Source organism: Bactrocera dorsalis, chromosome 2 (assembly GCF_023373825.1).
Source record: "Bactrocera dorsalis isolate Fly_Bdor chromosome 2, ASM2337382v1, whole genome shotgun sequence".
Taxonomy (NCBI): Eukaryota; Metazoa; Arthropoda; class Insecta; order Diptera; family Tephritidae; genus Bactrocera; species Bactrocera dorsalis.
In genome coordinates, this window is record NC_064304.1 from 34,791,945 (window position 1) to 34,815,938 (window position 23,994).

At 34.7% G+C, this 23,994-nt stretch overlaps 2 protein-coding genes across 6 annotated transcripts; one reads left to right on the top strand and one right to left on the bottom strand.

Moving 5' to 3' along the window:
- Nucleotides 1–1,263: 1,263 nt before the first annotated feature.
- Nucleotides 1,264–4,642, bottom strand: LOC105231762 (STAM-binding protein). Its single transcript, XM_011213214.4, has 6 exons — nt 4,386–4,642; nt 3,503–4,030; nt 3,051–3,366; nt 2,817–2,929; nt 2,647–2,749; nt 1,264–2,584 (listed from the first exon to the last, which is right to left on the bottom strand). Exons 1-6 carry the CDS (start codon nt 4,499–4,501, stop codon nt 2,522–2,524), a joined length of 1,239 nt encoding a protein of 412 aa, XP_011211516.1. The 5' UTR covers nt 4,502–4,642; the 3' UTR covers nt 1,264–2,521.
- A 936-nt stretch (nt 4,643–5,578) lies between these two features.
- Nucleotides 5,579–23,783, top strand: LOC105231761 (neutral ceramidase). 5 transcript variants are annotated; one of them, XM_049447577.1, is made up of 11 exons: nt 8,315–8,968; nt 12,028–12,280; nt 20,106–20,396; nt 20,559–20,705; nt 20,769–20,945; nt 21,002–21,328; nt 21,581–21,790; nt 22,126–22,455; nt 22,518–22,748; nt 22,809–23,188; nt 23,298–23,783. In XM_049447577.1, exons 3-11 carry the CDS (start codon nt 20,259–20,261, stop codon nt 23,479–23,481), a joined length of 2,124 nt encoding a protein of 707 aa, XP_049303534.1. In that variant the 5' UTR covers nt 8,315–8,968; nt 12,028–12,280; nt 20,106–20,258; the 3' UTR covers nt 23,482–23,783. The 5 variants fall into 5 exon arrangements, with proteins under 5 accessions (XP_049303532.1, XP_049303535.1, XP_049303534.1 ...); XM_019992297.3 differs by having other exon boundaries at nt 8,315–8,954; XM_049447574.1 differs by having other exon boundaries at nt 8,315–8,823.
- The last annotated feature ends 211 nt before the right edge of the window (nt 23,784–23,994 follow it).

Genomic DNA, 23,994 nt, shown 5'->3' on the forward strand with positions numbered 1-23,994 from the left:
CCATGTTAATAGGGTCTCCGACGTCTCCATTTTTGTGTTACAAACTCTCGACTAGCTGGTAAATCATACGACGACTCTTCTCCCATGAGTTAGCAATACCAAAAGGGTAAACTCCACCAAGAAACTCATGGCTACCCTTAGCAGCAAAGCTGAATGGATTGATTCCACTCTCGTGCTATCGCTTAGGGATAGTACACTTCATCTGGGTGACCGGTCACATAAAAGAGCTGCTCCCCAAAGAAGAAGGAGTAAGCAGAGAAAGGTATTGACAACACCTCCAAGGCAAGTGCCATGCCAAGTTGCTAATGGGGGGTTATAATCTCAGCAGGTTTAAATATGAAATCAAGCACTCTAGGGACAAAGTCGGACAGACTTTCGCATTCTACACTAGCCACTACAAGGTGAAGAAGCACTTATACAACATGGGCCTAGCTTCTTGCGCCATTGCCCGGTTCTGCGACAGGGAGCCTGAAACTCTAGAACACGTGCTAATTCACTGGATAAATGTCCTGGGATCTATGTTTCCAATAGGGATCAAGTCGCCTCTCTGGCACCTTGCAGTATATCGAACTTTACCAATATGCTTGGGTGCAATGCTCGTCTATCTATCTTATCTTATCTTAAGATACTATATTTTTCTTCTTCTTCTTTATTGGCGGAGACACTGCTCTATACTCTACACAGTGTATACCAGTTTTATTGACATTTTCTACGAAAAATTATTAAATAATGATACTGTAACGCATAAAAAAAAGACTCGTTTAAAGTCTTACGTGTTGAAGCTGATGGATTTAGTGGTGATTGGACCGAGATTTTTTTCACTTTTTTGTACTGTCTATTGGATAAGGTTTTAGGACCTTAAAACGTTGATTTTTTCATAATTATAGACAGCAACTTACTTATTAGACGTTGATTCAAACTTGTTATTTGAGCAAGAAGATTTGCGAGCTAATTTTTACTAATGAATATTAAATGAATTTTCCCAATCAAATAATTTTTTTTTTTTTACACTAGTGTAATATCCAAATGCTGTTAACATTCTTAAGAAACTCACCACTGTTACAGTGTCCTTGCGGAAGTGCCTTAAAGTCCTCTGTTCATTATTCAATGACAAAAGTTAGGCTCAACAGCAAAGAGAAAACGTTGCCAATCGTGCTCTTAATTAGAAAAGAGAACTGGACATATTAATTGACAGACTGTTCATACCACACGTGTCAGTAATCGTGCGTTGATTTTCATTCCATTAGTAAGCAAAGTCAGTAATGCAATTTTCTTCATTTATTTTGATTTAGCTCTTTGTCATACATTAAGTTATTGCAACCATTAGTCGTTAGATTAATAATTATCAAAGTCAGTGTTGCTTAATTTTTGTTAAATAATTTGTGTACATATTTACTTGCATAATGAGTTTTTTTTGCTTTTATATAATATAATAAATATATTGTTATTTTGCATAACTTTTCTTAATATATCAATTTTTAATATATTATAACTATGTTGTATTACTTTTAATTAATTTTAATTTATTTAATTATTATCTAAGCTAAATTCAAGTTAATAAATAAGCCAACAGTAAAATCACATTTATGCGTCCAAAATGCATTGCCAAACAAACCTTCTAGCATAATACAAAAATAATAATAAATAAATACATAAGTAAATAAAGCAGGTGTTGCAACATTTTTTTTTTTAATTAACTTTTTTACATAGTTGCAGCTTTTTGTTTAAAAATTTGCAATAGTAAAGTTAAAAAATATATTTAAGATCTTTCGCTTTTTTGCTTTTTTCCTCAAGCGTCTAATTTCATGTTGCGAATATCAAACTTTTTTTATATAAATATACACATTCAGCGCAAAAATGTCTAAAAATATGTATGTATATATATATACATATGTGTGTCTGCATTATGGGCATAAATGTATGCGCTTATTAATACTACAACTTTATTTAATCAATTTTGGTACCAAACTTGCGTGCGCGAATATTTATTCCAAACATTTTTGCTTACAGCATAATAAAGTAATTCTTTGCTTGCACTTGCTATTGAACACACACGCACATAAAGCAGAAAATATATATGTGTATATATATATGTATTATTGATCAATTTATTGCAAAAGGAACTATTCCAGTTTTAAAAATATATATCTTGCCTACAAATAATGTGCTTTTATCTAATGCTGTCTTCTTTTCTTCTATAAATGTTGCATATGATTTTTTCTTAGCGACTGCTTTTGATATTTTCCCCTGTAAATACATATGTCATTGTATATTTCCACAATTCGAAGAGCTTCATAACGCTTCAGTATCTTCGGTAATTTTACTACATACTAACTTTGCTTAGTGAAATAAGAACTTTCTGGCATATAATTTTCTCGCATGCAACATTTTTAGCTAGAAAAGCAAACGCCATCATTTACACTTTTTTAATTTAACGCTATTTAAATTCGCTTGGCGACCCTTTTCTTCTTTCTGCTTGCAGTTATAAAATAAGGCCTCTTCAAACATAAAACTCTACATACTATCTACGCAGATCGACCACCTGTATCTTCCTTTGAGCATCGAGCTGAATATGTTGAGATTCCTGCAAACGTTATAATATACTTTAATTACATTTTAAACACATATATATGTGTGTATGTATACCATATACAGTCGTGGCTCATTAGGATGTGGATGAAAACCTGTTTGCCGGCATTGTGCAATGTAGTCCAGACCATAATCCGGTGTCAATATGAAGAAACCAGTGCTAAAGTGAAAAAATAGGTTTCTGCATAAAATCTATACAGTTCTAAATATATAAATATTGGACTTACGTTTTATACTTGGGAGCACAAACAATGGCAATTGCTTCAGGCATCATCATCTGATATGAACAGTGTGTATGCAAATCCACCGATGAGAGGAAAGCTGTCTGGCTTGGATGCGTCTGCAAGCATGTTGATAAATTTAGATAAAAAATTACGAAACAAAACACAAAATCCACACAATATACATATATATAAAAAGACGTCACAGGGTTCACATAATTAACATATGCTACAACTTACATGAATCCAACCCAGTGTTATAAGATTCTGTTGATCTTGCACATCGAAAATCTCCTCCTCATTCATTGTATTACAGCTATCAGGTGTACCTTGTTGCTTTGGTATTATAATATGTGTGATAAATAGACGATTCTGTGCCAAATGACCAGCTAGAATGCCGCAAGTTTCGATGTTTTTCAAAGTATTGCTTTGGGCCAATTGCAAGAACACATCCATTGTGTTCTCGGGTATGATAACTGTCCGCAGTGAGCCCGCCAGTAGGGAATCGGACCGTTCGTAATGTGGCTTTTGGTTACGATCGAAACTGGGTGGCTTGCTGTGGACAAACAGAAAGTTTGGGTACAAAAAATTTAAAATTGTTTTTCTTATACAAAAAAATATTAGCTTAAATAAATGAATTACAATTAAAATTAAAAATGTCATTTTGCTTAAAAAGAAAAGCATAAACAAACCTTATTGATTTTGCGCCTTCTTTGTCCGCATCACCGGGCAAAAGTAGCCCCGAACCGGCACGATTTGTACCAGTTGGAAAATCACTCGGATAAACTACCTTATCTAACAGTCCCAAATCAGGCGCACTTGGTTGCATGCTTGGATCTATTTGAACATGCAGATTAGTTGGTATGTGTGCACCTGAACCACCGCTAGAACTACCACCAGCTGTTGCACGTCTTTGACGTTCACGCTCCAATTCTCGCGCTTTTTCCGCCTCTTTGTTGGCCAAAAATTGTTCATACTCTTTTTGATAGCGTTCCAGTAGTTTGGCCCGCAATTTCTCCGTGGTCGGCATTATTTCTTCCTTAATACGTTTATTGATTACTTTTACTTCAGCCTTGATTTTCGGATATTCAGGATGTGAACGTATTTTCTCAATAAATAATGTCATATACTTCATGTAAAGGATAAATGCATTTTCATGATTTCCCTCCGTGAGGTAAACATTTGCCATGCGTAGCATTTCTGTGCCGGAGCGATAGTATCTGAAATTGTACGCGAAAACTTTAATATGCAATCAACCAAGAGCATAGAAAATTGAATTCCAAATTGATTATATTATTTTTTTAAATTTGAAACCATCTTCCTTGTAGTGTTTTGTTTTTATCAATTTGAAACTATGATTTGCACTTCAGAAGGATAAATAGTAACAAAACATAAAGAATACAGGTACAAGGACTTTTAAGAACTTTTACATGTGTATGCACGTACTCAAGGGCATTTTGCATAAGTTGAAGGGAAGGTGATTAATAGAGATTATGTTTTGTCATTAATTAAGCTTTCTGTTGTTTTGTGTTTTTTTATCGTTGTTTTATTTTCTCAACCCTTGAACTGACTCACCGTGTAACTGGAACGTTGGCGTCCACTTCTATAATATTGCCATGATTGGATAGGAAGCGCATTCGTTCCTGCGGTTCCACTATTGACATTCCCATATTGTTCACCGCCTTTGCCATCGTCGTTGGTTTGTAGACACTACCGCTGTTGAAACCTTTTCTAGTTCATTCAATTACATATATTGTTTTTCACTTTATTTTAATTCCTACTCACTTTCGCTAATAAAAACTTAGGAAACTTGTAGTATTGTCAAAAGCAAAGTACAGCTGATCGGCCAATGTTGCCATTAATATTAGGTAGTTAAATTAAGTGGTGCTCTTTGAGAGGGAAAGTTTTCTCCCCGAAGGAAATAATTTGGAATCAGAACACTTATAGAAAAATGCAGTACAAATTCTTTTGTTTTAAATCTTACTAGACCAAAGTAGAATAATTAAGGAAGGACTTAGTACGGCTGTAACCGAGCATTTTATACTCTTGCAACTTGAAAAAATCAAAGCAAAGGAAATGCCTTCATGTACCTAAGGTTTTTTTAGTTATATGGGGTCTAAGGCAAGTTTTCACCCGATTTTATCCATTTTAGGCGAAAAAAGTAATTATTAATTTATCGTGCTTCTAGTAGTTTTTATCAGTGCCTTATATAGGAAGACGGCACCGATTTCATCAATTTTCACGGCCGCTATTGGTAATTAAAGGATTTTTATCCTCAGCGAGTTTGGTAATAGTAGCTTAATTGCTTTAGGAGATATGTACATTAAACCTCTTGGACCGCGGAACTGATCCCCTATGGCAAATTATCCTTTCCACTTTCAAACTTTCATATTAAAACTTTATACTTTACGACAGTTTATAAAGTTCACTTCCGTCCAAATTCGTCCTTACTTACTTAAATGAAATACTGTTTTTGCTTATTTTTGTTACTTGGCTTAACCCTATCATTCCGACCAATTCCAATAAAGCTGTAATATTAATGTTTATGGATTTATTGCCTAAATTACCCATTATATACAACTTCTTCATCCAGATAACCATAAATATATTTATATACATACTTAAATAGTTTATACATATGTATGAATGTATATATCGCAGCTTAATCTCCAAGATAAGTTCAAGTGTTCTATTGTTAAAGAATAATATTATAATAATCGCGATAGGAATTTTGAAATATTTATTCACCTATGAAAATGTGCTTATGACGAATATTGATTATGGTAAACCGTTTAGTAAAATAATTTTGACAAAAATAATTATTGTAGCAGTAGTTAGTAGAAACTGAGGCGGTACAGTTGAAGCTAGATCACGTGCAAGTGAGTTTATACAAGTATAATATATTAATTAATTGTCTCTAGGGTCAAGCACTGGACGATTAAATCGATATACTATATTGTAATAATATATTGTTAAAAAAATGCAAACATTAATTTATGCCGGAAAACAATTTTGAAAAATATTTTGAAGTATACTACTGTGAGCAAAATATAGTTCGAATTTTTAATTCAGTCGGTGGTAATGCGGAGCCGAAGTCGAAAAATCCACCTCAAAGCTGGTCAAAAATCATGGTCAACAGTCAACAGTTTTCTTCGATATATGGTATGATTTCAACAATTAAATAACAACTTGTTATATGAAAAAGTGTAAAGGTGGAAAGGGAATTGTTTTGGAAAAATGCTTCTAGCATTAAAAACTTAAACATTGTTGGTGTTATAAAGTGCATTTCGAATAATCTAATCGTGAACTCATTCATTTAATCACAATTTATGGCATTCCAAATTTATTAACTGGATTATAAACGACCACCAGGTGGAGTTCATACATATTCGGTATCCGGTACATACGTACTTACATATTTATGTTTATCTACCGTTATAACAATACGATTTTATTTGTGTGTTGCCCTACTAATATACGGACTACAAGCATTTTTTGTATATTTAACAAACAGCTTGGAAGAAACATTCGAGTATAACCTCAAGAAAGCTGGAAACCTCGTAGATCCGTTTGAAAACATCACAATGTTTATTGCATAGTAATGAAAATTAATATTTTTTTCGTACGTAAGAAACTCTTGCCGAATCAGACGTCTAAAGAGGTGATCTTTCCTGACATTTTGTTGTAATATTTCAATATTACTTGATTTGAGGTTTAATCTTTTAGCAGAACTTAAGTCTCGTATTTTTATTCCACTTCATGAACGACAAATGGAATTGCAAATAGTATATTCGATTGATATCGACCCACATTTTGGATTCCAGGTCAATATTGTCAGTTACAGAGAACCACCATTAAGTTAACTAGCAGAACTTATTTTGAAATTCAAACACCGATTTCCAAGTCAAGGACCATAACGCCGGGTTTTCTTAAACTAGTTTAGATTTTGCTAACGTCGGAATGCTAACGCCATTCAACTTAACTTAACTTGACAAATAAAGAACATTATCTGGTACTGCAGGACACATGGGTTACGAACCGTTCACTGTGTAAAAGAGACAGTAAATGACGAAAAAACAAACGAAGCATTTCTCAACTGATTTTGCTAAACGGAGATGATGATGGTTGAAGTTGGTCTAATAACCTTAAGAAGGCTGAAGAAATACCGTCGACATTTAGGCTATTTTGAAGTAAAATGCAGATGCAGATAGTATTTCAAAATTATATTGGAAAATGTGTAACTATACTACAATAATTCGAAAAATCATTTTAGAAACTACATTTTTCAAATTGGTTGCAGTTGTAATTCAAAAACAAATAAATTTGAAACTCTGAACAGGGTATATTAAGTTTGCCACGAAGTTAATAACGCATAGAAGGAAGCGACGGAGACCGTATACTCTTCCAGATTCTGATGGATGTTTTGGTGTTTCTCAACATCGTATTAGCTTTGTAGGGATACCAAGTTCAGACAGAGCGGCAGTTCCTTTTCATGCGGCAGTTCGTTCTTTCGAGAAAGAGGTGGTGTGTGTCGATCTTCCTTTCTCGGGTTTTATACTGTATACAAATAATCTGCTCGACGAGCAGAGTCGATTTAGTCTGTCTGTCAGTCCTTCTGTCTATATACGCGAAATAGTCTCTAAGTTTTTGAGATATCGATCTGAAATTTTGCAAAGTCGGTATCGGATCAAAATAGCATATACATAAGTAGCTGCCATACAGACTAAACCATCGAACTCAAGTTCTTATAATTAATCTTTTGTAATTGTGAAGCGTTTATTATTATGTTGCTTCGATGCAGTCGACGAGGTCTTTTATTGTTTTGTTTGTAGTTCTTCTTGAACACATTTACATATATTTTCCAAAAAAGCTTAAAACATTTCATCGATTAGTTTGCTTAAAAAAATCGAATATTGAATTAATTTTTGTGTAATAAGTTTCTCTTTAAAATGGCACGAACTATTCAGGCCCCATAAGAGGTTAAAATTTTCTGCTGTTGTTTTCAAAATACATATGTACATATTTCTGTACATAAGTATATTATAGGTATGTTGCTTGGAAACACGATTAAAACGTCATCACAGCGAACAAAAACAAAATCAAGCATAACTTAAACCGAACTCACATAAGTCCCAACAAGAAAAACAATCACGTACTCGAAATGCGCACGAAACAAAGAAGCCCAGCGAACAGCTGTTCCGTCAGCAAACGATACATTTGCATGACCACGGAATTAAACAAAGAGTCTTCGTCATCAACACTGACCATTCTCGCTAACGCTCCCCGTACTCACACACACACACACCACTTAAAAGCACATACAGCAACATTTGAGCTTAGCTCAGCTATACTAAGCTAAGCCGAGCTGAGCACAGCGGCTAGCCGCCGAGTAGAACCGTTAATGATCGTTAAACACCGTCAACGATGGGCGCAAACTACGTTGCTGCGTTGCAACAGCCCTAAATCTCACAAATCGTCGACGCGCCGCGGTCAGAGTGGGCGACTGCGGACGAATGATGGCTTGCTCCGCTTTGGCGCTCAGTGTGGCCGCGCAAACGGTCGCCAACTTGGACACAAAGCGGTCGCTTGGAATCGCGCTCGCTGCGAAATATTAAACAAGCAACGCACTAGTAGCTAACTGCTATGCAAATGCCATCGAGGGTGGTGCAATTGGACTAGTGAATTAGTAAAAACGATTGGCGGACATAAAAAAGTCACAGAAGCTAAAGTCAAAAATTGTTGTAGCGTGCAGAGTGCAATGTGAAAAATAAATATTTAAAATAAGCGCTGAAATAAAGTTAAATAAAATATAAATTAAAAAAGTGAATAACAAGAAATCGGAAAGCGGTGAATGATTTTATGTCGGACTTTCAATGTCAAACTATTAGAAGAGACCACAACGAAGTTGCGCGCGTGTTTGAATAGCGTTCGGCGCTTGCGGGCGGATATCGTATATAATTTACATACATACATATACATATGTTTGTAACTGATTATCTTTTGTTTTGGCTTTGTAAGCGCTTATATGCACACATGCATAAATAAATAATTAATTTATCAGCATTGATGCAGTTCAGTTGTAATGGTGATAACACAAACCAAATTTACAGTGAAAAATTTTAAGTGCATTTGTTTTTACTAGTGGTGAGATGCTAAAGGTATTTACATACATATAATACATATGTATGTATAAGTATATACACATGTGTATGACATCTCGGTGTGGTTACTTACTCTGATTATATGCATACATAATACATTGTGGGTAATTGATTATTGCGAACTGCTGGTTAAGTGAAAATTATTTTAAATAAAAAAATACAGTTAAACTTAATCGTCGATTTGTGAAATGTTAAACACATTCTTAGTGTCAAAGCTATGTATGTACATACAACATAACATAAAGGCATATTTAAGTGATAATATGGAAAAATAATATCGAAAAAATTTAAAAATAATTTAAGTTTTCAAATCCTTTTCTAAAAAAAAAAAACAGAAAAGAAATAAACATATAAGTAAAATTAAAAAGAAATAAAAAATTAAATAAAATAAACTGAAGTTAAATAATATTTAATTAATGAATATTACTTAAAACAAAATAAATAAGAAAAAATTCAAAACATAAATTAAATTAATTAAAATAATAAAAAAATTAAATAAAATGAAATAAAACAAAACAAAATAAATTAAAATAAAATAAAATAATATATGAAATTAAAAAAAAAAATAAATTAAAATAACATAAAATAATATATAAAATTAAGAAAGTAAATTTATTAAAATATAAAAGAAAAAATTAAAAAAAAAAATTAAATAAAGAATAAACTGAAATAAAATAAGCTAAATAAAATAAAATAAATTGAAATAAAATAACTAAGAAAAAATAAAAAAAAGAATAGAATAAATTAAAATAAATTGGAACAAATAAAAAATAAATAGTAATAAATTAAATTAAATTAAAATAAATACATAAAATTAAATAAAATAAACAAAAAAATAAAAAAACTGAATGAATTTAAATTAAAAAAATAAAATAAATAAAAAACCCTAAATACAAAGTTAACTAGCGGCTGTTGTGCTCTAATTCATTTAAAATATTAAAATGAACGAAAATTCTTTTGAAACAGAGATCAGCAATAACAAACTGTGATTTATGTGCCATTGTCACTTTATTAAAACCGACTAAGTCTGGTAAAAACTGTGTAAAACATTGATTGCATTTTGTAACGCATGCATACAAAAAAAAAATTAAATCAAAAAGAATTATTAAGGAAGGTTATAATTTAAAATTTAAAATTGAGGCTTTCTATTAAAAGTATAAAAAAATTATAACAATAATTAAATAAAAAATGGCGGTTCCGAGGCAATACTCGAAATCACCTCGGAAAGAGGCTCCTTATGGGGTTACATGACCTTCCTCGGGCAAAAAACGGCCTTTTTTCAATATTTTTTTTTTTACATAGAAAAAATGAAATATTTTAATGAAATTTTTCTTTATTTAAAAGACTCATATTTAATAAACATTTTGTAAAATCTTCAAAAAAAATTTCAAAATGGCAGTCATTACCACGCCATTTCCGGCAGTCCCTCGGAAAATGCATCCGCGTTGTCAGCAGAACTTCTTTCAGGATCATATGAAATAAAAATAAACCGTGTTTTAGTAAAGACAATAAGCTAGGTATTGGACGAAGGAAAAAAAATGAAAATTGAATTTTTGGCAGACGTTTTTATAAAAAATGCAAATTTCGATGAAAATTTCCCGATTTTTTTTTTTAATTAAAAAAAAATCCTTCGTTCAAGACATTGTAAATGATATCTCGAACACCTGTGTAAAATTTCATTAAGATCCGTTGAGTAGTTCGCGAGTAATCTTGACAACCGACTTTGAAAACATAGTTTCGAGAAAAACACGTTTAAAAACGGTGCAGTTAGCCTAGCTACATAGCTGCAAGCGCACAAGTTCTCAAAGGCTGTATCTCCAAAACTATTAGTCGGGTCAACTGGAAAATTTAGGACAATATTCTAGAGATGTTATAGAATTTAATAAGACAACAACATCGATTTTTTGTAACCCCTTATGGCGACGCTGGTTCTAAGAATACGCTATTTAAACCCAAATAAAGAATGCGATCACATTAGACTTATTAGTAAAGCATGTACGTTAAAAATTTTGGATTTTTTAAAAGAAGTTAAATTTGGACGAAAACTGTATATAATAGAAATCGCATTACTGCAACTTCGAGAAAATCGTTTTGAAACTTTAAGATGCTGAAATGATATTTTATAGGACCCTAAAGTGTACTAAATCAAAAAAAAGAGAGTTCTCTCATCCGAGGGTGTTTTGATCTTTTCATTGTGGTGTGTTTTCATATGTGGCGGGTCCCAAACCCAGCGCACAACCCAGAGGAGGGACATTTCGTCTTCTCCCTTTAGCTCGCCTACAAACGGATGTTTTTTGCATACCCAGAGAATACTTGGCCTAAGACCGGAAGTCGCGAGCAGCATTAGTCATATGTAAAAGAATCGTTTCTGGCCACTTCCAAGTGAATAGCGCTCAGAGTACTTTTCTCACTTGCGGTGTCTAAGCCAAAGAAGAAGAAACTGTAATATGTATAGAAATTATATAAAATATTTAAGCCTTGTGCATCTGACGGACCTAATCCTCTAGAGGATTATATCAATTTGTGAGATTCAAAAAGTAGTTTTCTTATATATAGAATGTACGCATATCTGAAAATATTTCCCACACATTTGAAGTTAATCCGGCAAATAGTATCGGAGTTATAAGTTTATTTGTCAAAAAAAAATTAACTTAGTGTAATCGACTCCCATAACTTCAAATGTGGTTTTCGCGGAAAAACTTTTCCGATACGGCTGTACCCATGTACTTGATATTCTTAAATAAATTTGTCAGTTAATGATGTTAATAAATAAGATTTTTGGTAATAATTTAAAGCGATTCTGAAGTGTAAATTTTGTAAAACATAAATACTCTAATATATAGTACATTTTGAGCCTTTGTACTCTTTAAAACAAAAAAGACACAAAAACAAATGTATAATAAAAATTTTAAAAATAAAAAAATCCTTAACATATATACGGAAACAAAACTAATGAAAGAAATGTCAACGATTAAATATACATATGTATGCAAAAAAAATATTAATAATAAATTTAAATAATTACCAAAAATATTTTTGAACAACATAATTCACAGAAAGCCATGAATCACTAAAAAAATGTGTAAAAAAAATTTATAGTTCGAAAAACATTAAAAAAAACTACAGTTACATAACCTCACTGTGCGATTTTCGAAGACTGCATATGTATATCATAAACCCAGTGCAAAGCGAAGCTTCAAAAATATATCGCATCAATTCGATTCACTTGGTCAAACGAAAGGAAACCTCCAAAACGGCACTTGACATACACACAAGCACACAGGCATATGGACATGCATAGTAGATGTGGTAAGAGAATAATAACAAGATATCAAAAGATAAAACGAAATGAAATAAATAAAAGTTCAGCAGCGTCGGCGCAAAAATATTCGCATTTAATAGGCCCCAAATCGAGTCACAAAAGCCAGCATCCAATGCTCATACGTACATCCGTAATTTTGCTCAATTGAGTAGCCTTAAGTAATCACCGCAAAATCACACGTATCACATATCCATATATACATATATGCATATATACAAACATACATATGTATGTACATATCTGTGTATATACAGATGCGAAAAGTCAACAATAGAGTTTGTAAATCAGCAAGTTTGTGTGTAATGGCGTACGAATGGGTGTAAATAAAAGCATCAAACAAACGTATATATGTATGTATGTATAATATATGAATTATATATGTTTGTATGTGTGTGTGATTATGTATCTGCTTAGCTGTGAGTATTTATGAATGAGCGACTTAGCCGGTGTCATCAGTTGCCGGCGTTGATGGTCATGCCACCTGCTATGGCGCTGTGATAAGGGAGGAGTGACGGAGGGGGGGCCAGTAAAAGATGCAACGAAATCAAATCTGAGCGTTATGTGACGTTTGACATTTTTATTTAATTAATTGTTTGTGTATTTTACAATAACTTCGGTGCTCGAGTACTCGAACTGCGAAACTAGTTGCGAATTTTTCGGAAATTAGCGGGAAAAGTTGTACTAAACTTTTAAAATTACTCTACTTAGAGAAATAAAAAATATACATTTTAAATTCTTCAATATTGATTATACCATTTCAAGAAATATGAGCCAGACCGACAAAAGAAAACATTTTTTTGGTATTTTAATACAAATATTTATTAATGCCTTCCAAATAGGATCCTAAGCCAATACAATAACATGCACTTGTTGTATGGAATGGTTTTCAGGGCATTCAGGAATTTCAGTATTTTTAGTTTTGGCCCATTTTTGGAGCGCCATTCGCTATATTGTTGGACAGTTTCGACGTCGTATTCATAAACCCACGTCTCGTCATTAAGAAAATTTGTAGAGTCGATCCATAAAAGATTTTGAGATCGTCTGCTATCTCTTTGGTGGAAATTCGATGATTTACAACAAGAAGGCGACCCATTTCGAGGGTCCCTGCTTGTTTTCGTTTTTAGAGAAAACACATAGTAACTTTAAATTTAATGGGGAATGTACATATATTATCATTCGAAAGAACATTCTTTGACATTTATTTTTTGAAGATTATCTGTTTAAAATGTTGGCCGCGGCTATGTCGGAGATGGGCCATTCGTTGGGTCCAATTTTTGATAACTTTTTTGAGCATTTCGTCTAGTAACACGCGTGATGTTTTGCTCCAAGGCCTGAATCGAACCGCGATCGTCCACATAGACTTTAGACTTTACATATGCCCAAAGAAAAAAGTCTAACTGTCTGATAACAGATTATCTTGGTGGCCAATCGACCGGACCAAAACGAAAAATTATATGTTTGCAGAAGTGTTCTCTCAATAAATCCATTAAAATATGGAAGGCAGTTTTTCTTGTTTTCGTACTCATTGAGTCAAAAATGGGCTTCATCGCTAAACAAAATTTGGCCAGAAAATGTCGGATCTTCTTGAAACTTTTCAAGAGCCCATAGAGCGAAACGATGTCGCTTGAGAAGGTCGAGCAGCTCAGTTCCTTCAAAATGGGTGATGGTGTTGCGAATATGATTATGTTGATCATAATCTGTCGATCTGTCAAAGAAAGGCCATTGAAAAAAGTGTCTCTACTTGAATTACCCGTTACTGTTTCTTTAACTTGTCAGCGAATCAATGTGGATAAAACCAATTTCAGTTTCCATTTTTTTTCATATTTCGAGTTTTTCACAATTTTTTCGTATTTATGAACAAATGTTATTTTCATGTGATTGTTCAATGAAATACGTATTTAATTTGCCGTGATTTCACTTCTTTGCTATTTTCATGCGGTTTACAGAAATGGTGTAACTTGATTATTATTCCATTGTTTCAAATTTACTTTAAAAATCTACTGTCCGCTTGCGTCTGAACATGAAGTCCATAACTTAAATATTCTTAAATTATTTTTTAAAATCTATATCGACTCCTTAAAGAATTCCCCTTGGCCCCAATTCACTTGTGCCAACAGTTGTTCGAAACAGTTGTTAAAGTCAATTTCCGGAATAGTCTTCAATGCGTGATTTCAATTGATTCAACACGGTTTCCCCGGAGCGATCGTTTCTGTTTGCTGAATAGCCAGAAGTAACACGGAGGATCAGGCGAATACGGTGCCGCAAACTCGATATTGATTAAAAATTTGGCGAAGAACTCAGTGCATTCTAGTGGTGCAAAAAGCCAGAGTTGTCGGCCCATAATTCCGGCCTTTTTTTTACAAAAACGCTTCATGCAAAAGACGCATAATAATAAAATAGAATTCATTGTTGACAGTTTGGCCGCCCGGATTTACCGTGTTTTTTCGGCTTCGGCTCACCTTTGCCATGATACTCGGCGTAAGTTTCCGAGTCGTATGCATAGATCAAAGGCTCATTGCCAGTAATACGTTTCATGACAAACTGGTAGTAGGAAAGCATTGCTTCAAAGACGTTAACGCGACGCTGTTTTTCCAAAAAAACTTATGGAACCATTCACGCTTTCACTTTTCTTAGGCTAAATGACCTTTCAAAACGGTTTTTAATAATGCTTCCGATATTCCAACAATGCCAGTACGATCTCCGACTGTTAATTGTCGATTCTCATGCACCATCTTATTTATTTTATTCACCTGTGGATCATTAGATGATGTTGATGGTGGTCCAGGACGTGTTTCATCGTCAACGCGTTTTCGATCTTTTTTAAATATTTTGTACCAGTCAAAACCATATGCTCGCGACAAACAATTATCACCAGAGACCTTTCCCAATATTCCGAAGGGGCTGAAAGCGCTACGTACATAGTGAATTGATTTGCAATGACTTGAAAATAAGCGAATCGAACAAAAAACATGTACCAATTAAATAAAATTACTTAATCTAACTATTTTAGACAACTGCCCTAGTAAAAATTTGTTTTTCTGCTTTTCCAACTGTTCATAATCACAAGTATTAATACAAACCATGCCTCGTATTATGGCAGGTTATGCAAACCACTTTTTATGCCTTAGTATTTATTATTCATATGTGGTTTTAGTGTGCCACCGCATTGGTGCTGTTAGTAGAGATTTGGGTTCGACCTCTGTTTCTACCAACAACAGTAGGTAAGTTTACAACGAGTATGTGTTACAATATTTGGCAACAGAACTGCTTCTGAAAGCGCGCACACTTATGTATACCTAAAAATACATAGACTGGATAAACCGTAGTTTATACCTCGGTTTAGCAATTATCTCATTAATTTTCATAGATATGTACATACCTTTACATATGTATGTATGCACCTTTAGTGACACCTAACATAAAAATTCACAACTTCAAGTTGACTTTTATAATTTTTGAGCATTTTCAACTTTAAATTTACGCACAAAGCGATATATGTATACATATGTATGTATATAACGGGTGATTTTTTTGAGGTTAGGATTTTCATGCATTAGTATTTGACAGATCACGTGGGATTTCAGACATGGTGTCAAAGAGAAAGATGCTCAGTATGCTTTGACATTTCATCATGAATAGACTTACTAACGAGCAACGCTTGCAAATCATTGAATTTTATTACCAAAATCAGTGTTCGGTTCGAAATGTTTTTTATCGACAAATTTTGTTCAGCGATGAGGCTCATTTCTGGTTGAATGGCTACGTAAATAAGCTAAATTGCCGCATTTGGGGTGAAGAGCAACCAGAAGCCGTTCAAGAACTGCCCATGCATCCCGAAAAATGCACGGTGTGGTGTGTACGCTGGTGGAATCATTGGACCGTATTTTTTCAAAGATGCTGTTGGACGCAACGTTACGGTGAATGGCGATCGCTATCGTTCGATGCTAACAAACTTTTTGTTGCCAAAAATGGAAGAACTGAACTTGGTTGACATGTGGTTTCAACAAGATGGCGCTACATGCCACACAGCTCGCGATTCTATGGCCATTTTGAGGGAAAACTTCGGACAACAATTCATCTCAAGAAATGGACCCGTAAGTTGGCCACCAAGATCATGCGATTTAACGCCTTTAGACTATTTTTTGTGGGGCTACGTCAAGTCTAAAGTCTACAGAAATAAGCCAGCAACTATTCCAGCTTTGGAAGACAACATTTCCGAAGAAATTCGGGCTATTCCGGCCGAAATGCTCGAAAAAGTTGCCCAAAATTGGACTTTCCGAATGGACCACCTAAGACGCAGCCGCGGTCAACATTTAAACGAAATTATCTTCAAAAAGTAAATGTCATGAACCAATCTAACGTTTCAAATAAAGAACCGATGAGATTTTGCAAATTTTATGCGTTTTTTTTTTAAAAAAGTTATCAAGCTCTTAAAAAATCACCCTATATATAAATACAAATTACAGTTAACAGTCACACGTGAGTGCTGGGCCAAGTTAACTGCATACACACTCAAATGTAGTGTTTGCATTCGTTTTTGAACCTGCAGCAAGTTTTATTTATATTTTTTTTATAACTCCTCATTATTATTATTTTGACCACTTTAAGGTTAGCTTAATTATTATGTTGAACGTGTAATTCGCACCGGCATTTGTATTATTAAAAAGGCAAAGTTCAACTCGTTGGTTCGTGTTTTGTTTAATTTATGAATTTAAGCCGCGATGGGTGACATTGAACACTTGTTTTGGGTAAAGTGCTTATGGGTTCCAACCTCATCGCATAATCTCGCGCGGCGAGGAATGGCATATAATGGAACGAATTTATGTTGATATCAATTGTAGATGCAAGTTTTTTGGGTGGATTTGAATGGTCACTTAAACCGAGTTTACTTAATCTGAGTTCCACAAGACTTAAAATGTTTCAAATAGATAATTATAGTTTTATATAAAATACTTTATTTGTAAACTTTAAAGTCCACACTTACAAGGAAGATTATATTTGAGCGTACAGTTCCCAGAGTGACATAATTGATAAATTTTGTTTTTACAAATAATCAAAGCTTCATAGCTAAGCACCCTAACCTTAACAAATATGTACATATAATCAGATAAATTCAAGAACTTTCTTATTCATGTGATAGAAAAGTTCGACAAGAACTCCTAAATTAATGCAGACAATAATCTTAAATATATACATATGTACATAAGTGTATGTGAAAGAGTAAAAAAATGTATGTTTTATTTTCGTGCAGGAAATTTTTTATTACAAAGTCATGAAAAGAATGAAAATTATTATTGAAATTAGGCTAGAATAACTCGAGTCACGCTGGCGATAAAGTTGGTTTCCGTAATTAATTTCCTCCGTGAAATTTATAAAAGAGTTCTGTAGGAAAAAATTAAAAAAAAAAGTTAAACACGTTCTTTAGATCTACGAGCAGATCTTATACGTATACATATGTATATATTCGGAAGGAGTTTAAGACTCTTAGAACACGGAACAAAATTAATAAGTTGCTACATAAACAACAGCCTTCAAAGTACGTTCACCTTCGTCATAAACTTAAGGCTGTTAGTAATTTCGGTATTTAGAATTCAATACTACACACCCTATGAAATCGCTAAATAAAATTGTTTCAGTGTTTCCGTTTGTTCACACCCAAAATCGTATACCAGTGAGAACATTCTGCATCGACCAGAACAAATGGTAGTCTCAAATTCAAGGTACATATGTGCTATATGGCGAGTACAATAAAACTTCCAAGTGTTGTTTTATAAAATGGGAAGATCCCCATGAATGTTTTCACCCGCTCTTAGAAGCTCATAATACAAAGCGCCCTTCTGACCACCACCATGGATATTTGGCTTCACCTTTGGCTGCTTGGCCAGGTTTCTCCAACTTTTTTTTGCCTTTAATGTTGTCGTAATGGATCTGTTTCTTATCACCAATCACAAGCGGGCGTAAAACATATTTCTTTTTGTGGCACACAAAATATCTTTCTACCGTTCTTCGTCGCTCGAAAATACGATGACTATTATCAGAGATCTTCTTCATAACAAAGAAATGAAGAAAAATTCCCCACCGAAACACCCTTTCAGGTACAAAGTTCGAGTCAAGAACAAGAAAAAATTTTAACTTTGGCAACACCGAAGATATAATAAATACTGTTCACAGGTTTTTGATGCATAAGAGGGAATAAATACATGAATACGTGGGCTGATATATATATTTCTGGCCTAATAATGAAAATAGGCATATTTATCAACGAAAATGTTTTTTTTTCGTTTTGGCTCGTCTTGGAAGACCCACACGGTCGATTGCTGTTTTGTTTCGGGCTCAAACGCATAGATCCATGATTCGTCACCTGTGACGATTTTATAAACGTCTTTTGAAGCACCGCGATCGTATTTTTTCAGCATTTCTTTACACCAATCCACACGAGCCTTTTTTTGAGCGATTGTCAAATTGTGCGGGATCCAACGACAAACCTTTTTTACGGCCAGGTGTTCATGCAATATTGAATGTATGCTGGTGGGAGAAATGCTTGGGAATGCCTCTATCTGAAGGTATGTTACATGACGGTCTTGCATTATCAGTTCACGTACGGCATCGATGTTTTCTGGCACAACGGCTGTTTTGGACGACCTTCACGGAATTCGTCTTTGAGCGATCGTCGGCCACGATTCAATTCGTTGTACCAGTTTTTCACAGTGCTATAGGATGGTGCCTCGTAGCCATACAAAGATTTCAGTTCATCGATGCACTCTTGTCGTGATAATCCGCGTCGAAAGTTGTGAAAAATGATCGCACGAAAATGTTCACGAGTTAATTCCATTTTTTGGCCGAGATGAATTTTTTAATTCCCTGTAAATAAAACAATTCACGATTAAATGATAAAACGTTCTGAGTGATGTTATGCTAAAAAATGTCAAGCTTTCCAATGGAAATGTCAGATTGCACCTGGCAACACTTAGTGTTGCCTAGTCCAGAAATATATATAGCAACCTACGTATTGTATACATTTGTCTTGATTGTTCAATTTATATAGCAGCTATATGCTATAGTGTTGCGATCTGAATAGTTTATTCGGAGATTATAGCGCTGCCTGACATAATGATTTATACAAAAATTTCGTAAAATTATGAACTTTTCATTGCAAGGACTTGAATCCGCTCATTTAGTTTACATGGAAGCTTTAGTGATCCGATATCGACAAATATGATAATATATAAATGTTGTAAACAAACTGATTGACAGATCGCGCACATATTTGGCATAGTAATTAAGGACAGTCCTACCAACTTAGCGAAATACATTTTTTTGGAATATCATTTACCTGAGGAATTTAAATTACAATTTCGGGGTACTTTTTTGTCACAATTTATTTATAAATTTCACACTTAAGATACATTTAATTAGCTATGAGAAGCGGTTATAAATATTGAAAATGAAACAGTTCAGACTTTACTACGTGCTTAGCCTTAGATCAGTCATCAAGGCAATACCGCCTTTAAAAAAAAAAAACTATTATACTTTGCATGTTACCTGTTGCATTCAGCTCTTCTCCGAATATACTTACATATGTACATACATACATATGTACGTGTTTATACACTTTTCCTTTTATTTCCACATACAAATGCATTTTTCCGCACATACACTTACACATTTAATCCGATTTCTGAAAGCGAATTAGTGAACTGCGCCATTTAGCAAAGTGCGATTCAACCATAAGGGATGGTGATGATGATGATGAATTTATTTAATTGTATTACATTGAAAATAAAAAGGTTACTTTCTTGCTTCCAATTTCAGTTGTCGTAAAGCCGTAGAGAAGGGAGCAAGCGAGCAAATGCAGTTCCCTTATATTTTCAGATATTTCTATATTTTTCAACTGTAGTAACGAAGAAAAGAAAGGAAGTTAGTGAAGAAATCGAAAATAAATAAAATTGTTTGGAGATAACAAAAATGCATTGGCAAGCGAGCGTAATCCTCGTGGCGTTAGTCACGCTGTGCCTCAGCGGCGTGCTATGGAGCTGTATCAGTGCTTATCAGGTGGGAGTGGGACGTGCGGATAGTACGGGACCACCAGTGGAAATACATTTCGTAAGTGAATTGATTGAAAATTATTTTAATAAAATGCAGATTGTTTTTGTTGTTGTTATTTTTAAATATTATGTTATAATAATTTTGCTTGTATTTTTAAACAAAACAACAAGTTTTCTTATAAGTTTGTAGCTTAAATTATTTATTATTTATTTTTCTCAGATGGGTTATGCTAACCTCAAACAAGTGGGACGCGGTCTACACCTGCGTCAGTTTGCGCGCGCCTTCGTTGTCGAGGATGAGAACCACAAGCGCGTTGCCTTCGTCTCCGTGGACGCAGGCATGATGGGTTACGGCGTCAAGCGAGAGGTGAAATTAAAAAAAATATTAAATCTTGTCATAGATTTCCACTTTCTGTATACTTATTTGTAGGTGGTGAAACGTTTGCAGGCGCGCTATGGCGATATCTACACGGCGGATAATGTGGTTATCAGCGGTACGCATACTCACAGCGCACCCGGCGGCTTTCTCATGCATTTGTTGTATGATATATCGATTTTGGGTTTCGTGCCGCAGACCTTTGAGGCGCTTGTGCAGGGTTGCTACTTGGTGAGATTATATAGAATTTAATCATTTTAAAAAATGTTGAATTTTTTTTTTCTTAGAGCATCAAACGCGCCACCGACAATATGGTGGATGGCAGGATCTTCCTCTCAAGAACCACTATCCTAAATGTGAACATTAATCGCTCGCCAACCTCGTATTTGCGTAATCCCGTGGAGGAACGTGCGCAATATGAGCACGATGTGGATAAGGTGCTGACGCAATTGCGTTTTGTCGATTCGGAGAATACTTTGTTGGGTGCTTTCAATTGGTACGCGGTACATCCGACCTCAATGAATAACACGAACAAATTGGTGACCTCTGACAATATGGGTTATGCTTCGCTGCTTTTGGAGAAGGAATATAATACGAATAAAGTACCAGGAAAAGTAAGCATACCAGCCTTAACACAAGCAATATTTTCTAAAATTGGTCGAACTCAAAATCAATATTCGAGCATGTACAAAAATTAAAAAAAAGTTTCAGTCTGTTACTGTCTATCTAATAATATTTTCTCACTCAACGTAGAGGCTAACTTTTCAAAATGCCTAGTTTGAATTTAAACTATTTTTGAACTCATGGATATAATTTTCCACAATATTCTATTTTATCTATTCTAAATTAATTTTTTTTATTTTTAGGGCAAATTTGTTGGCGCTTTCTGTTCGTCGAATTTGGGCGATGTGTCACCGAATATTATGGGTCCAAAGTGTTCGATTAGTGGTAATGATTGCGATCTACTTACTTCAAAATGTCCACAAAAAGAAGGCGAGTGTTTTGCGTCTGGTCCAGGACGCGACATGTTTGAAAGCACTGAAATTATAGCAAGTCGTTTAGCTGATGGTGCTTTGGTGAGTAAAATTTTGAGACTTCAAGACTTAGTAAGGTTTTCTCGGCTGCTTTTTAATGAGAGCAATGTGTGGAATTATACTTTGCGATTAAGAACGATGCATCTTCTCGGATCTGGGACAACTTTCGAAAATATAAAAGTGAGTTCATTCGACATGATGAACTCCTTATTTCTTAACTTCAAATAGTCTGTTTGCTCCACAAAAGTTCTTATGAATATAAAAGCCTAAAAACTGTCCTTTAGACAAAGCAGCTGAGAAAATGGCACTAAATTCAAAAATATTATGTGTTTAGTTCCAGTTTTTCAAATAAAATTTATATAACCCTTGCTTTCTAGCGCTTACTAAACGATAACAGTCAAGAGACGACAAGTCGTGAAATAGTCGGCGAGTTGGCCTACATTCATCAATTCGTCGATATGCCCAACTACAATGGCACCACATACAATCCACTACAAAGAAAACTGGACAAGATACGCGGTTGTCTGCCCGCCATGGGTTACAGTTTTGCTGCTGGCACCACGGACGGACCAGGCGCATTTAGTTTTGAACAGGGCACCATTACCGGCAATGCAATGTGGAACGCGGTGCGTGATTTCATAGTGCCGCCAACACAAGAAGACATCAGCTGTCATTCGCCGAAGCCCATATTATTAGCAACTGGCAGGGTTGGTCACAAGTTTTGTGGTAAAAATTAAGAATTGACGTAGAAACTCTCATTTTTTCACAGGCGACATTCCCCTACGAGTGGCAACCGAAAATTGTGTCTACGCAGCTTTTGAAGATCGGCGATCTGATATTGGCCGCTGTACCTGGCGAATTCACCACAATGGCTGGACGTCGTTTGCGTAATAAGATTAGCGCTGTGGCTGTGGCGACTGGGGGCAAAGATACGGAAGTCATTATCGCAGGTTTATCGAATATTTATACTAGCTATATCACAACGCCGGAGGAATATCAAGTGAGTTCGTTGGCAAAAATTGTTTACACTATTCATTTTAAATTCACTATTCTTTATTAGGCCCAAAGGTATGAGGCAGCATCGACAATTTTTGGTCCGAACACGCATACAATCTATATGGATGTCTTCGAGCAATTGACGAAAGCAATGATACGTGGCGAGCGCCTGCCACCGGGACCCGCACCACCATACATGAACGATCGCATGTTGTCGATGAATACTGGCGTTATTTTCGATGGGCATCCGATCGGCAAGGATTTTGGTTTCGTTAAGCTGCAGCCTAAAAAGTCGTACCAGATTAATGAAACTGTGGTAGTCACTTTTATTGCTGGTAATCCGCGTAATAATCTATTTCCTGAGAAGACATACTTTGCGGTAGAGCGTAAGATCAACGAAGAACGTTGGAAGGTCGCTTATACAGATGCCAGTTGGGAAACGAAGTAAGTTTGCGCTATCGTTTATGCCATCCCTCAGGAGAAATGTGTACTATATTTTCATTCATCAATTATTTTATTGTTTTTTATTATTTTTACTCTCTAATGCCTGTAGATTCATTTGGGAGCGCGTTCATCTGATACTCGGCTTCAGCGATATTCACATTCATTGGACCATCGGCACCAACACTCTGCCCGGCGAATATCGTATTCGTCATTTCGGCAACTACAAATATATTTTAGGTGGCATTTTCCCATACGAAGGCATTTCTAACTCATTCTTGGTGACGGAAGACTAATCGCCGCTTCATATGTCTGCACACGTAGAACACGAAGGGACGGCGATTGGATTACTAGTCAGAGACTGCGCTCATCAGGTGTTACTGCTTCTCAACTACATACTATATAGTACATATGTAAAGCATATAAATTTTTGATAACAAGTTGTATGTACTTGTAAATATGTACAATGTGTGTGCTACAGTGCCATACAAATAATACATACACATATATTTATTTGTTTATTATTGTTAGTTGTGTATATACTACTATATAATGGAAAATGTAGGAATAAATCTATAAACGACTGTTGTACCAATAATTAATTGTAATGGTGTTAGACCTTCAGATGTTGTAAATCAAATGAGCTGAGTAGGCGAAGTATCCAGCAGTTCAGTGACCATCGTTAGGTAAAATTTCCATCGTTCAAAATTTCAAGTCGTTCCGATAAGTACTTCGCATACAAAACAAAAATTATGCTTTATTTCCCGAATTATTCTTCCTTTAGCTTCCAGCGAAGTTCGATCGGCTTT